The 15,127-nt window shown below is 45.5% G+C and overlaps 1 protein-coding gene across 3 annotated transcripts in view; it reads right to left on the bottom strand.

Annotated features, from left to right (window-relative positions):
• zswim8 (zinc finger, SWIM-type containing 8) overlaps window positions 1-11,580 on the bottom strand; it is a 183,809-nt gene extending 172,229 nt beyond the window's left edge. Inside the window, exons 1-2 of one of the 3 annotated variants that reach the window (XM_060854349.1) lie at window positions 11,513-11,580; window positions 10,090-10,744 (exon numbers count right to left, since the gene is read on the bottom strand). In XM_060854349.1, the coding sequence (XP_060710332.1) occupies window positions 10,090-10,267 (178 nt within the window). In that variant the 5' untranslated portion in view covers window positions 10,268-10,744; window positions 11,513-11,580. Of the gene's footprint in view, window positions 1-10,089; window positions 10,745-11,233; window positions 11,325-11,512 lie in introns of those variants that run through there. The other 2 variants (XM_060854348.1, XM_060854351.1) reach the window with 2 other exon arrangements.
• Window positions 11,581-15,127: the final 3,547 nt, after the last annotated feature.

Here is a 15,127-nt window from a genome sequence, read left to right on the forward strand (position 1 = left end):
TTAAAGGGATGATGGCAAATGGGACTTGATTAGGTTAGGACCTGGGTTCGATTCCACCCTCAGGTGACTGTCCGTGTGGAGTTTACACATTCTCCCTGTGTCTGCGTGGGTTTCCTCCGGGTGCTCCGGTTTCCTCCTGCAGTCCAAAGATGTGCAGATGGCCAAGGAAAATCGCCCATAGCGTTCAGGGACGTGCAAGTTAGATGCATCAGCCATGGGAATAATGCAGGGTTTCAAGGTCTGGGTGGGATTCTCTACAGAGGGTTGGTGTGGAATTGTTTCCACGCTGTAGGGATCCTATGGTAATTCTAAAACTTAGACTTAGACTTAGACTTAGAGTGTGGAAACAGGCCCTTCGGCCCAACAAGTCCACACCGACCCGCCGAAGCGCAACCCACCCATACCCCTACATTTTACCCCTTACCTAACACTACGGGCAATTTAGCTTGGCCAATTCACCTGACCCGCACATCTTTGTGACTGTGGGAGGAAACCGGAGCACCCGGAGGAAACCCACGCAGACACGGGGAGAACGTGCAAACTCCACACAGTCAGTCGCCTGAGTCGGGAATTGAACCCGGGTCTACAGGCGCTGTGAGGCAGCAGTGCTAACCACTGTGCCACCATGCCGCCCACTAATGTCCTTTAGGAAGGAAATCTGCCATCCTTACCTGGTCTGGCCTACATGTGACTCCAGACCCATGGTAATATGGTTGCTGGTTGGCTGAAACAGTCAAAGTCAATTAGGGATAGGTAATAAGTAAAAATTTTCAATGAATGGCTTTTGCCCGAAACATCGATTCTCCTGCTCCTCAGATACTGCCTGATCTGCTGTGCTTTTCCAGCCCCAGGCTCTTATCTCCAGCACCTGCAGTCCTCATTTTCGCCTTGGGTAAATATTGACCTTGCTATCAAAGACAATTTTTTTTTAAAAAATTGGATTTGACACTAAATGCCACTTGCCTCTCAGATAGGAAGTGGAAAGGACAGCGTTTTGAGCTGCATGCCCAAGACCAGGGGAGTGCGTGGGTAACCTCTGAGACACCGCAATAAATTACAAAATAGTGCCAATCCCTTTTACATCAGAAGCAACCCAGTAAGTTACAGGCAAGAGACTGTGCTGCAACAGGTGTGAGACCACACCAGGAACCTCTGCCTGATGACAATAAATAAAACCTGAAGCAACTAACGCAGCATCTCTGTTACTATCTTTTTTCCCTGGGAGCTCTCCCCTCTACATTCATACACTCCGAGAGATGCACAGCGTCTGGTGTTAAGGGAGTGGCCAGGCATCAATGAGGGTTTCACCAATTTCCTCATTTCCCCTCCCTCCATCTTACTCTAGTTCCAACCTCCCAGCTCAGCTCTGTCCATGACCCACCCCATTTGTCCATCTTCTTTCCCACCTATCAGCTCCACCCTCCCCTCCGACCTATCACCTTTACCCCCATCTCCATCCACCTATTGCACACTCAGCTACTTTCCCCCAGCCCCAGCTCCCCTCCCATTTATCTCACCACCCCGGAGGCTCCCTGCCTCATTCCTAATGAAGGGCTTTTGCCCAAAACGTCGATTCTCCTGCTCCTTGGATGCTGCCTGACCTGCTGTGCGTTTCCAGCATCACACTCTCAACAGATATCCTACCCTATCCCATTTGCCAGCACTTGGCCCATATCCCTCTAAGCCCTTCCTATTCACATATCCATCCAGGTGCCTTTTAAATGCTGTAATTGTACCAGCCTCCACCACTTCCACTGGCAGCTCATTCCATACACCCTTTGATCATTCACAGTTTGGTGGGTTCACAGATGCTATTGGATTGCCAGTCATACTGGAGTTTGCCAGCCCTCAGTTGGCACCAGGATCATAAAACAGGTCCACAAACTGCTTTACTGAAAGAGACAAGCCTGAGCTGTCAGCCGACATCATCCCTTCCATCACAGACCACTGGGCATCAATTAAACTTCTCCTGATTCGGGAACAATGAAAGAACCCATATCTATAATAGAGTGTACCTACACGGCATGGTGGCTCAGTGGTTAGCACTGCTGACTCACAGCGCCAGGGACCCAGGTTCGATTCCAGCCTCGAGCGATTGTCCACGTAAACTTCGCAAAGTCTCCCTGCGTCTGTGTGGGTTACCTCCCACAGTCCAAAGACGTGCAGGTTAGGTGGATTGGCCATGGGAAATTGTCCTCAGTGTCCAGGGATGTGGATTAGCCGTGGAGTGGGAAATGCTCTTGGGAGGGTTCGTTTCTATTCTATTCTATGATTCTAGCCAATGGAGCCAAAGGTAAAGTTGCCATTGTCTTATTGGACCCTAGGGCTACTCTCTGAGATGACTGTTGGGGTTTACCACACCTCAGGAGAGGTGGAGAAGGCGAGTCCTTCGTGCTGACCTCAGGCAGTGAAGGGAAATTGAACCCACGTTGTTAGTATCACTCTGCATCGCAAACCAGCTCTCCAGCCAACTCAGCTAACCAACTCCCCCATTCTCTTGAATTGGACTCACCGTTGCAACGCATGACAGTTCAAACTGTGGACTGGAGAAACCTTTCGGGGGGGGTGGCAAGAGAAAGCGTAAAAATATCAAGCAAAAGACAGACAGCGCGGGACGGATTTGGTACATGGCGTGAGACATATGAAGGGCTGACCCATCTTACCGAGGAAGCTCTGGGAGCTACATGAACATCACCAGCTAATTCCTACTGTTACAAAGGTAGAACTAGGTTAAAAACAATGACTGCAGATGCTGGAAACCAGAGTCTAGATTAGAGTGGTGCTGGAAGAGCACAGCAGGTCAGGCAGCATCCGAGGAGCAGTAAAATCGACGTTTCGGGCAAAAGCCCTTCATCAGGAATACAGGCAGAGAGCCTGAAGGGTGGAGAGATAAGTGAGAGGAGGATGGGGTGGGGAGAAAGTAGCATAGAGTACAATAGAAGAGTGGGGGAGGGGATAGGTCGGGGGTTGGGGGGGAAAGAGGGTGGAGTGGATAAGTGAAAAAGAAGATAGGCAGGTAGAACAAGTCATGGGGACAGTGCTTAGCTGGAAGTTTGGAACTGGGGTGAGGTGGGGGAAGGGGAAATGAGGAAACTGTTGAGGTCCACATTGATGCGCTGGGGTTGAAGTGTTCCGAGGCAGAAGATGAGGCGTTCTTCCTCCAGGCGTCTGGTGGTGAGGGAGCGGCGGTGAAGGAGGCCCAGGACCTCCATGTCCTTGGCAGAGTGGGAGGGGGAGTTGAAATGTTGGGCCACGGGGCGGTGTGGTTGGTTGGTGCAGGTGTCCCAGAGATGTTCCCTAAAGCGCTCTGCCAGGAGGCGCCCAGTCTCCCCAATGTAGACTGACCACCCACCTTATTAAAAAGAGGCAAATTCCATAAATTTCACTTAAATACCTAAACTCAAAGACAGGCTCTTTAAACAACATTTGGCCCAGCTCTTGAGTATTATATAGGATTACAATTTGAATGATGGTGGTTAATGCATGATTACTGATCCATTTGAAAGTGGGATACTTGAACCAAACAAAAAGGTTTTAAGCATCACTGACAAAGGAAACTCCCCAGCTAAATTTGTGCACAGCCAGATCCCACAAACAGCAAGCAATAGCGATGAGGTAATCAGTTTCAGTCTCTTTGGTTGAAAGATCAATACTTGACCTAGACACAAAAGGGGAGCGGTGTGTGGGGGGGCAGTCCTGCATATTTTCACAAGAGTGCCACGATTGGGGGTCCAACAGAAAGGGCACAGAATTGTAAGTTGGCAAGACCCAGTAGAGCACCCTGACAGAACCCTTGGAAAGATCAGATCGTGTCACGTCTGCAAGAGGTTACACCTGAAACAGTCCTGGATCAGCGTGACTCAGCTACTCACAGTGCAAACCGCTGAGTCATTAGGGAAACTGCCGTTACGCTAAAAGTTAACCTTAGTACATTGCAAACCTAGTCCAGAAGTTCTCCCACAAAACATCACCTTCCTGAACTCACCCACATTTAACCAAGCAACAGAAGGTGCAAACAATCTGTTGCTGGAAGTTATATCAATTTCCACACAGTCAGTCCCAGCACAACTGCAGAGGTTTGTAAGATTAGAAGGGGTTGGAGCACAAGTAGACCATCCCGCCCTTCGAGTCCGTTCTGCTAGAAAAACACAGCTAATTGGAACGTGGCCTGAACTCACTTTCATAGAATCATCATAGAATCCCTACAGTGTGGAAACAGGTTCTTTGGTCCAACAAGGCCACACTGAGGCTCCGAAGAGTAATCCACTCAGACCCATTCCCTTACCCTATTGCTCTACATTTCCTGCTAACCAACGCATCTAACCTACACATCTCCAGACACTATGCGCAATGTCCCCATGGCCAATCCACCTGACCTGCACATCTTTGGACTGTGGGAGGAAACCGGAGCACCCAGAGGAAACCGAGGCAGACACGGGGATATTGTGCAAACTCCACACAGACAGTTGTCCGAGGCTGGGTCCCTGGTGCTGTGAGGCAGCAGTACCAACCACTGAGCCACAGTGTTGCTACTTTATTCCCTGTTGCCTCTAATAACTCTTGATCCTCATGGATCAAAAGTCTGTCTAATGCAGCCTTGAATATATTCAAGGTCTACTCTTGAGAAGAGCATCCCAAAGTCTAATGACATCACCCCGAAACTCTGTCTATACAAGAAGCTCCTCATCTCCATTTCGAGTTTGTGATCCTTGTCATTTTAAACTGCCCCATCACCCAGTTCTAGATTCAAGGAAACATATTATTTTGAGGGACATGACAATATATTTCAATAAGATTACCTCTTCTTCTTCTAAACCCCAACATGCACAGACTCAAATCAGCCTTCCCTTTCTGGACAGCCCCTTCCATTCCAGCAATGAGTCAAGTCAGTTTCCTCGGAATTACAAGCAAATCCTTGCATAAGTAAGGGTCTAAAACTGCACAGGTAGTCTGGGCATTAAGATCCTCTACAGGGGTAACACTTGCTTATTTTTTTCCTTTACTCCATCCCCTTATCCCAATAAAAACCAACATTTCATTTGCCTTCCAAATTAACTTGCTGTTGCTGCACACACTAACGTTTTGAGATTCGTGTGCAGGAAACCCATTACCCTCTGCACCTCACGGTTCTGCATGTATCTCTGCATTTAAACAATAAGTACTACTCTGCTCCCACAATGGACAAGCTCACTTTATATTCAGAGTTCTGCCCTACTCACCTGACTTTCTGTAACCCCCTTGCAATTTGCTTACAACACAGGTAGTACTGACTCACTGCAATGTGACTTTGGAAGCTGATTGCAATGCACAGCTAATCTCGCCGCCCAGCTCCCTCCTGAACCTATACCTTCCTCTGTTTCAAGCATTTCTCTGGTTTTCCCCCTAGGGCGATACTCCATTGCTCTCTCGTTCTCCGCTGTGGCCAAATAGAATCTCCACATTCCTAAAATGCTTGACATGAATTTGACAAAGAGAACGCATCGTGGAAATGCATCAGCGCAGATCAAATGTGTACTTTAAAAAGTCCAATTACAAACAAATATATCAATTAAGAGACGCTGGCCATTCGGCCCTTCAAGATTGCTCTGCCATTCAATCAAAACGCGAAGGAGAGTCTTTGGGTCTGAAATGTTAACTCTGCTTTCTCTCCATGGATGCTGCCAGACTTGCTGAGCTCTTTCAGCAATTTCTGTTTTTGTTGCAACCATGAATCTATTTCGTTCTAGATGCCACATTCCTACCTGAGCAGACTTAATACGAACCCATATTACTCATTCTCACTGACTTCAGATGATAATCCACCAGATGGATGGAAATAACCTGGGCACCTCAGACCTGACAGCACGGAGGAGAACTCACTTCTCTTTCAGAGCTCTGTTGTTAAACCTAAAACGCAGCAGATGAGATTTCCTCCCACCTTCACTTTGCAAATCTTAGTTCTAAATCTAGAGCAACCCCCCCAGTAAACAAACTAACCACTGCCACAAGTTAAAGAGAGTCTCCCACTCCATTTCCACATACTTTTTCATCAACCTGGCCTCCGGGCCCAGAGGTAAAGATAGTATCCCAAGGACTCACCCCAGTCCACTTATACAACATCAAAACTGCTAAAGTCTGGATGAAATATACATAATTACATTCGCGTCACTAAGATTCAGTAAAATTCAAAACGGTGATGAATTAAAGCAACGCTGTCAAGTTTCAATTGTTTCTCTTTCGATAGTAACTTGTTGCTAATACACCAGATTGGGTCAATAGCAATTCTGAGCCCTACAACGTTCTCTAGAATTACAACAAATGGTCTTAGTCTTTGTAGGCGTCAGCCATTCCTTTCTCAGTCACCCTCTACTGCATGACTTGAGATTAAATCTTTACAGACACAAATTCTATGACCTCAAGTGAACTACGTGCCTCTGACATAACATAGTTTTCAATTTAAACAAAACTGCTTTGAAATAGTTTAAATCAGCAACACAGAACCTTTACGTATAATTAAAAGGATATGTTTACACTACTAAGAAGCACAACAATTTCTGAGGCTTCAATTTATTTTATAAAATGAGTAAAACTATTAACTACATTTATTTCTCCAGTGTCAAATATCATTGCATTGGTATAGTTCACAAACAAAGTTTCAGCCAAAACAGCAATAAGACCTAGTGCTCCTTCAATAATGTGCACAGAGAAATGCAACGTTTTAGAAAGAATTAATTTTGATTTCATCAAAAATTGTTTATACTCTATCAGATACTTCTTAGTGATAGCTTTGACTGCATTTGGACAAGAGAAAGAGAGAAAGGAAGAAAAAGAGACAGCAAAAAAAGAGACTCACAAACATAATCGTAAATATCAAAACAGAAATTTGTTGGAAAAACCCAGCAGGTCTGGCAGCAGCTGTGGAGAGAAATCAGAGTTAATGTTTCAAATCTAATGACCCTTCCTCAGAATTCAGTTCATTGGACCCCAAGGGTCACTGGACCTGAAACGTTAACCCTGATTTCTCTCCATGGATGCTGGCAGACCTGCTGAGTTTTTCCAGCAATTTCCATTTTTAGTTTCCGATCGACAAAATTGGAGGTGTAGAGGACAGCGAAGAGATTTACCTCAGATTACAAAAGGATCTGGACCAGATGGGCCAATGGACTGAGAAGTGGCAGATGGAGTTTAATTCAGATAAATGTGAGGTGCTGCATTTTAGGAAAGCAAATCTTAGCAGGACTTATGGTAGGGTCCTAGGGAGTGTTGCTGAACAAAGAGACCTTGGAGTGCAGGTTCATAGTCCCTTGAAAGTGGAGTCGCAGGTAGATAGGATAATGAAGGCGGCATTTGGTATGCTTTCCTTTATTGATCAGAGTATTGAGTACAGGAGTTGGGAGGTCATGTTGCAACTGTACAGGACATTGGTTAGGCCACTGTTGGAATATTGCATGCAATTCTGGTCTCCTTCCTATCGGAAAGATGTTGCGAAACTTGAAAGGGTTTAGAAAAGATTTACAAGGATGTTGCCAGGGTTGGAGGGTTTGAGCTACAGGGAGAGGCTGAACAGGCTGGGGCTGTTTTCCCTGGAGCGTCGGAGGCTGAGGGGTGACCTTATCGAGATTTACAAAATTATGAAGTGCATGAATAGGACAAAGAGGCAAAGTCTTTTCCCTGGGGTGGGGGAATCCAGAACTAGAGGGCATAGGTTTAGGGTGAAAGGGGAAAGATATAAAAGAGACCTAAGGGGCAACTTTTTCACGCAGAGGGTGGTACGTGTATGGAATGAGCTGCCAGAGGGAGTGGTGGAGGCTGGTACAATTGCACCATTTAAGAGGCATTTGGATGGATATATGAATAGGAAGGGTTTGGAGGGATATGGGCCGGGTGCTGGCAGGTGGGACTAGATTGGGTCGGGATATCTGGTCAGCATGGACGGGTTGGACCGAAGGGTCTTTTTCCATGCTGTACATCTCTGACTCTACGACAGCATTTGCAGTTCTGTTTTCACAATCATTTATAATATAGGTTGTAATGTTATGTTGCTGTGATGCTCCGTCTCTAGAATACAATCAACAGAAAAAAAGACAACTATTCTCAATACCCAACTTGCATATATCAAGTAGTAAAGACCCTGTCTCCCAAACCTGCTATCTAAGCACTCACTTAAACATGACAGGATTCAAATTATGCAGGAACCATATAATTAATAAATCCCAACTTCCAGCAACAGTTTAGCCCAGATATTTCTAAGAAGCAAAATCTGCCTGGAATAACTTTGTGCACAGGTACTGTCAATCTACACACACTTTTTTAAAAGATATCTCCAATCTGGTTGCTATTCAGGTGGCACTCACTGCACAAATTATTGTGTAAAACAGTCCAACCATTCACTGGCAGAATCCAGCCCAGCCTTTTGTTTCTATATTCACTCCTGCATCCACCTCTGCATTACCCTCAAACATTCTCCTCCGACGTCAAAATCATTTCTGGTCCAGGGTAGCTGTCCAACAAGGAAAGACACAATTTGGCTTTGGTTACAAAGACATCAGATACCCCCACCCCCAAATTCTCATTTATTCAAGCACAGGAGGAGGGTGTTGCTGGTTATGCAGCATTTACTGCCCACCCCCGATCGCCCAGAAGGTAGTTAAGAGTCAATCACATTACTGTGGGTCTGGAGTCACATGTAGGCCAGATCAGGTAAGGATGGCAGTTTCCTTCTCTCAAGGACATCAGTGAACCCAGATGGGCTTCCCTGACATTAGCAATGGATTTACGGTCATTATTAGATTCTTAATTCCAGATATTTATTGAATTCAAATTCCAAAATCTGCCGGAGCAGGATTTGAACCCGGGTCCCCCGAACATTACCCGAGTCTCTGAATTAACAGACTGACGATAATACCACTAGGCCATTGCCTTGCCTTTAATGGAGTAATTCCATCTCAAGGCATGTCACAGGTACATTGACAAAGTGCGACACAAACAGGCAGGTGTTGGACAAAGAGTTTAATGGAGTGTTTTAAAAAAGGAAGACAGAGATTTAAGGAGGCGTACTAAATTATAAAAATCAGGGATAGGCAGGATACCAGAATGTGCATCTCAGGTTACAGAGATACCAAACAGACAAGGGCCTGGACCATCTTGAACATGAGCGTGAGAACTATAACAGAGGCATTGTCAGATCTGGCAGCAAGGTAAGTGGAAGCATGGGACTTGGTGTGATCCAGAAGATGAGTGTACCTTCAGGTGGATGAAAAAAGGTGGGTGAGGTGGTGGTAGGTGGGGGTAACTGGGCTGGTTAGGAGAGCATTAAAGTAGGCTATAGACAAATGGCAGCAAACACGATGCAGGTTTGTATGCTGACGGAATGGAAAGAGCACCCACTTCCCAGGGCAAAAAAAAAACTTATCACTAACAAAAGCCATGCAACAACTTATCCAATTCAATATATACACAGCTTTCAACAGCGAATATGAAGAAACATTAAGAGTCTACAAGTGAATTTGCCCCTGGTGTAATCCTGCATGGCACTAAAAATGGCAGTTATCCAGGAAATGTTGCAATAATGTTCTCTGGAGAAATCCATAAATGCATGGTAATGGATAGGTCGCAGGAACACATGCAAACATTGAACTGTTACAGCACGGGCCTCAAAACAGCACACCAGTCAAAATGGACTCTCGGAGTCCCAATGTCCCAAACATTCACATTTCCCCAAAACAAAAACCAACCAGTCACCCAGTTATTATTACAATCCAGCATTGAATATCAGTCTTTTTTTTTGCTGAAACAGGATATGTACCGGTTACAAAGGCATGCTTTAATCAAGTTTAGACCCTCCCTGTTCTGTTCTGGATCCTGCTCAGAAGGCTAGTTCCACATTAAAACAAGGTTATCAAGATGTTCTTCTGTGTAAAAGTTTGTGCAGACTGCAGGGACTGCATTGTAAGAGAGTTGGGGCCAGAGGGGTGTTTACACCGAAATACTGCATCTGTTTTGAACCTTGCTAAAAAAAAATACTTAGGTTAAGTTAAAGATAGTGAAATACTACAAGGAGAAGAGAAGCTGCCAAGGACACTTGATTGTAAAAACGCAACGATGGCTCACCTTTGATCTTAACAGTTGGTGAATTGGGACCAGCAGACTGCTTCCTCCACCCTCGCCAGTTCTGACACAAGCTCTCTGCCTCAGATATGAAGGAGCAGAGGGAATCCTCCTCAAACCGGTCACTGTCTTCAAAGGAAAATCTCTCGCCATCCTCCCACTCTGCAAACATTAGTTCCATCACATTGACAGCGGCAGGAATGATCCAAAGAAAGCAGTCAAGGTGTGTAAAGGAATCCAAGCTCGTAGGCACTTGGGAACAATAGACTTGTACACAATTCCTTGGGTTCAGGGGCCTTCTAATTGACTCAACTTCCTCACATTTAAGTCGATTTCCGAAACAGCCCTGGTGTCCCCTTAAGGTGGAAATGGCCTCTTGTCATTCATTCGGGTCTCCAACCCTTTGGATAAATGAGTCAAGCAAATTCTGCATTCCAAATTTCCCACTGAAATAAACAAAACCTCCAAAAGAGAATTTAAAACATCCTTCAGGAGACAGATCCTTTTTTTTGATGTTGTGGCAATCACTTTGGTGTCCCTTTTGTTCCCTTTACATGCACACTCTCTCTCTCTCGGCTGGTTGGAGGGGGTGGGAGGGATGGTGGAGTTGGGGAAGAGAAGAGAGATACAAAAGTCACCTCCAGTCAATCCTCGGAACCTGAAACAACAAAAGGGTAGATTTCAAAATAAAATAACTCATATTTTCTCCCCCTCCCCTCAGGGGAAATGATGGTTAGAGGGAGGGCATGCACAGAGCCTGAAATTTTGCTGTTGCCTCTCTCCTTCTGGGCAAAATTGTCCTTGACCAGTGAATGTGGTTTGGAAAAGAGAGACAGAGAGACAGAGGGAGACACAGAGGGAAGGGGAATCCCACCCCCTTCCCATGAAATGGCAACAATAAGGGCGCTGGCAACAAATGTGTCAATTTCAGCTGCAAATAGAACGGGGAACCCCCCTCCCCCCCTTTCATGTAGCAAACTTCAAACCCAGCCAGATCCCCTCTCCCCTCTGGGGGAACAGGGGCAGGCACACACATAAAAAGAAAGTTGACACACGGAAACAATTACGAAGCAAAATTTAAAATAAAAATCTCCGACGGTGACGATAGGAATCACCAAAACGCGGAGAGCCGGGAGCTGTTTCTCACAGTTTCTGTTATTGTTTGAGAACACCCTCTCTCTCTCTCTCTGAGTGTCCTCTCTAAACATGGATACTTCACCTGGGTCAGTCATCAGCTGTTGGCTACTTCCGTTTCTATCACATGATTTCTCTCTCTCTCTCTTTTTTGCACAGGCTGAGAATTGAATGGCTCTGAAATTGATCAGCCCCTTCTCTGTGTGTGTGTGTGTGTGTTCTGTCAATCCTTTGTTGCAAAGACAAGGAGTAGCGCAGCAGCATACAGACAAAAAAAACACCCCTCACCAACCTCTTTAGATCCTGATCTTCCTTTCTCTTTGCTAAGATTGTATGTGTGTGTATATATATATATATATATAAACGACCTCTAACCCGGGTACTTCCTATACGTAAAAGGAAATGAGAGTCTGACGTTTGGACACTTTTGACAGCACGCTTTCTCTGTCTCTCTCTCTCTCTAAGTAATGCAGCCTTGCAAAAGTGGGAGGGAGCAGAAAGAGAGAAAAAAAATAAAGGACTCCCCCCACCCCAGTCACCTCTCCTTTCTTACTGAAGCCTGCTTTACAACACAACAACAAAAAAAATTAGCTAGGGGAAAGCCAATGCTATGCTCCCACCCACTCCCCCAATCTTGTCATGAGCTGAATGGTTCATGGTTAGAGGTGACCACATTAGAGTCATAGAGATTTACAAGCGCGGAAACAGACCTTTCGGTCCAACCCGTCCATGCTGACCAGATATCCCACCCCAATCTAGTCCCACCTGCCATAACCTGGTCCCTATCCCTCCAAACCCTTCCTATTCATATACCCATGTTGCAAATTTACCCTCCACCACAGCTCCTACAGTTTCAGTCTTGGTACCATCAAATCTCCATTCATTTTTTTTTCTTAATGGAGAAGTTTTGTTTGACCTTACGTCTCCACCCCCCACCCCCCATTCTGGCTGCACATTCCTGAGCAACATACTTTTTTTTGTTATTTAGGAAGTTATAGATAGGAAAGTACAGAATCAGAAACTGCCTGAAAAACACAGCAGGTGTGGAGAGAAATCAGATTAAGAAATATGAATAAGGTTTCGGGTCCAGTGACCCTTATCGACTTGAAACGTTAATTCTGATTTCTCTTCATAGATGCTGACAGACCTGCCGAGCTTTTCCAGCAATTTCTGCCTTTGTTTCTGATTTACAGCATCCACAGTTCTTTCAGTTTTTTTAAAGTGCTCTAGATGCAGCATGGAGATCTGAAAGATTAACATCTTCAGCTGCATTGGCAGCATCTGTAGAGAGTTATGGTTTAAAGTCTCACTATGAGTGATCTCTGGTTGTAGGGGGGGCAAGCAATACAAGTTTTAAAAATGTTTTCACTGTTTTAGGGGAAATGGTTGTCTTTCTGGCCGGGAGGAGGTTAAAACAAAGTAATAAAACTGAGGAACAGGACATTGGGGTCTGACCAGAACCAAAAGCAGAAATTTCTGGGGAAGCTCAGCAGGCGGCACAGTGGCACAGTGGTTAGCACTGCTGCCTCACAGCTCCAGAGACCTGGGTTCAATTCCCGCCTCAGGTGACTGACTGTGTGGAGTTTGCACATTCTCCCCGTGTCTGCGTGGGTTTCCTCCAGTTTCCTCCCACACTCCAAAAATGTGCAGGTCAGGTGAATTGGCACCCGTAGTGTTAGGTTCAGGGGTGAATGGGTCTGGGTGGGTGCGCTTCGGCGGGTCGGTGTGGACTTGTTGGGCCGAAGGGCCTGTTTCCACACTGTAAGTAATCTAATCTAATCGGTCTGGCAGAGTCTGTGGAGAGAAATCAGAGTTAAGGTTTTGAGTCCAGTGACCTTCCTCTCTGGTGTGACCAGATTTGTTTAATTGACCTGTTTAGGCACTTTTCAAGAGCAGGTGAGGCTTGAACCCAGGCCTTCAGGCCCTGAAGTAGGGACAGTATCATCCCTAATCTACCACAAATGAGGGTGAAGCAATGGCCTGGTGGTATTGTGAATCCAGAGACCCAGGTCACGTTCTGGGGGCCGTGATAGATGGTGCAATTTGAATCCAACAATAATCTGGGATTAAGAGTTGAATGATGACCATGAATCCATTGTTGATTGTCAGGGGTTAAAAAAAACCCATCTTGTTCACTAATGTCCTCCAGAGAAGGAAATTTGTCATCCTTACCTGGTTTGGTCTACATGTGATTCCAGACCCACAGCAATGTCGTTGACTCTTAACCACCATCTGGACAATTAAGGCTGATGCAGCCGGTGATGCCCTCATCCTGTGAATGAATAAAAAAATTCAGAATTTGTCTTGTATACTTGAAAATAGAGGTGTAGTATATAAGCAGTGTGTATATTTCCAAGTATTACTGTTTAACTTGTTTCCCCTCTGGAAAATATGTTTGTTGTAGCATCTCTATACTTTATGTGAGGGGGAACGGCCACTTTTAACTGGGATTGAACCTAAGATTAAGCTCATGGGGAGTAATGAGGGGTGTTGGAGTGAGTCCTGGGGATCTGGTTGACTGGAAGCTGGAGAGGTGGTGCTCAGATTTGGGAAGGGTTCTGTTTTCTGGTCATTCTAGGTCCATCTTCACCTGACACCCCATGCAGCTGGGGAAGGGCCTATTAACTGACTGTGAGGCTATACGAGTGGTAGGTGGGATTAATCACTGCATGCCAGTTGCTAGGTTACACCTCCAGGTCACTAAATACCAGACTAATGCCATTTATAAGTTCACTGATGGCACCATCATAGTCAGTTGAATCTCAGATGGCGATGAAACAGATTACAGATGGGAGGTGGAAGACCTGGAAAAATGGTGCACTGAGAACAACCTAGCTCTCAATGCCGGCAAAGCCAAGGAACTCATTATTGACTTTCGGTGGGATGTTACTCATGCCCCACTACACATTAACACACAGAGGTGGAATGAGCAGAGTGTCAAGCTCCTGGGAATGGTCATTCACAACAAGCTTTCTTGGAATCTTCATGTGGATGCACTTGTTCCAAAGGCTCAACGTCTCTCCTTCCTCAGGCAGCTGAGGAAATTTGGCATGACGGTAAATACCCTTGCCAACTTTTATAGGTGCACCATCGAGTGCATTCTGTCTGGATGTATCACTGCCTGGTATGGCAACTGTACCATTCAAGATCGGAGACGGTTACAGAGAGTGGTGAACTCAGCCTGAACAATCACAAAGGCCAACCTCCCATCCATAGATATGGGAATATTGGAGAGGATGAAAATAGATAAGTCTCCTGGGCCTGATGGCATTTACCCTAGGATCCTATGGGAAGCTAGGGAGGAGATAGCAGAGCCATTGGCCTGGATTTTTATGTCGTCATTGTCAACGGGAATAGTACCAGAGGACTGGAGGATAGCGAATGTGGTCCCCTTGTTCAAGAAAGGGAGTAGGGATAGCCCTAGTAACTATAGGCCAGTGAGTCTGACTTCAGTGGTGGGCAAAGTCTTAGAGAGAATGGTAAGGGTTAAGATTTATGAACATCTGGATAGGAATAACGTGATCAAGGATAGCCAGCATGGTTTTGTGAAGGGCAGGTCGTGCCTCACAAACCTTATTGAGTTCTTTGAGAAGGTGACTAAGGAAGTGGACGAGGGTAAAGCAGTAGATGTTGTGTATATGGATTTTAGTAAGGCGTTCGATAAGGTTCCCCATGGTAGGCTAATGCTAAAACTACGGAGGTATGGCATTGAGGATACATTAGAGGTTTGGATTAGGAATTGGCTGGCTGGAAGGAGACAGAGGGTAGTAGTTGATGGACTATGTTCATCTTGGAGTGCAGTTACTAGCGGTGTACCACAAGGATCTGTTTTGGGACCATTGCTTTTTGTTATCTTTATAAATGATCTAGAGGAAGGGCTTGAAAGCTGGGTAAGCAAGTTTGCGGA

This window comes from Hemiscyllium ocellatum, chromosome 43 (genome assembly GCF_020745735.1).
Source record: "Hemiscyllium ocellatum isolate sHemOce1 chromosome 43, sHemOce1.pat.X.cur, whole genome shotgun sequence".
Lineage (NCBI taxonomy): Eukaryota > Metazoa > Chordata > Chondrichthyes > Orectolobiformes > Hemiscylliidae > Hemiscyllium > Hemiscyllium ocellatum.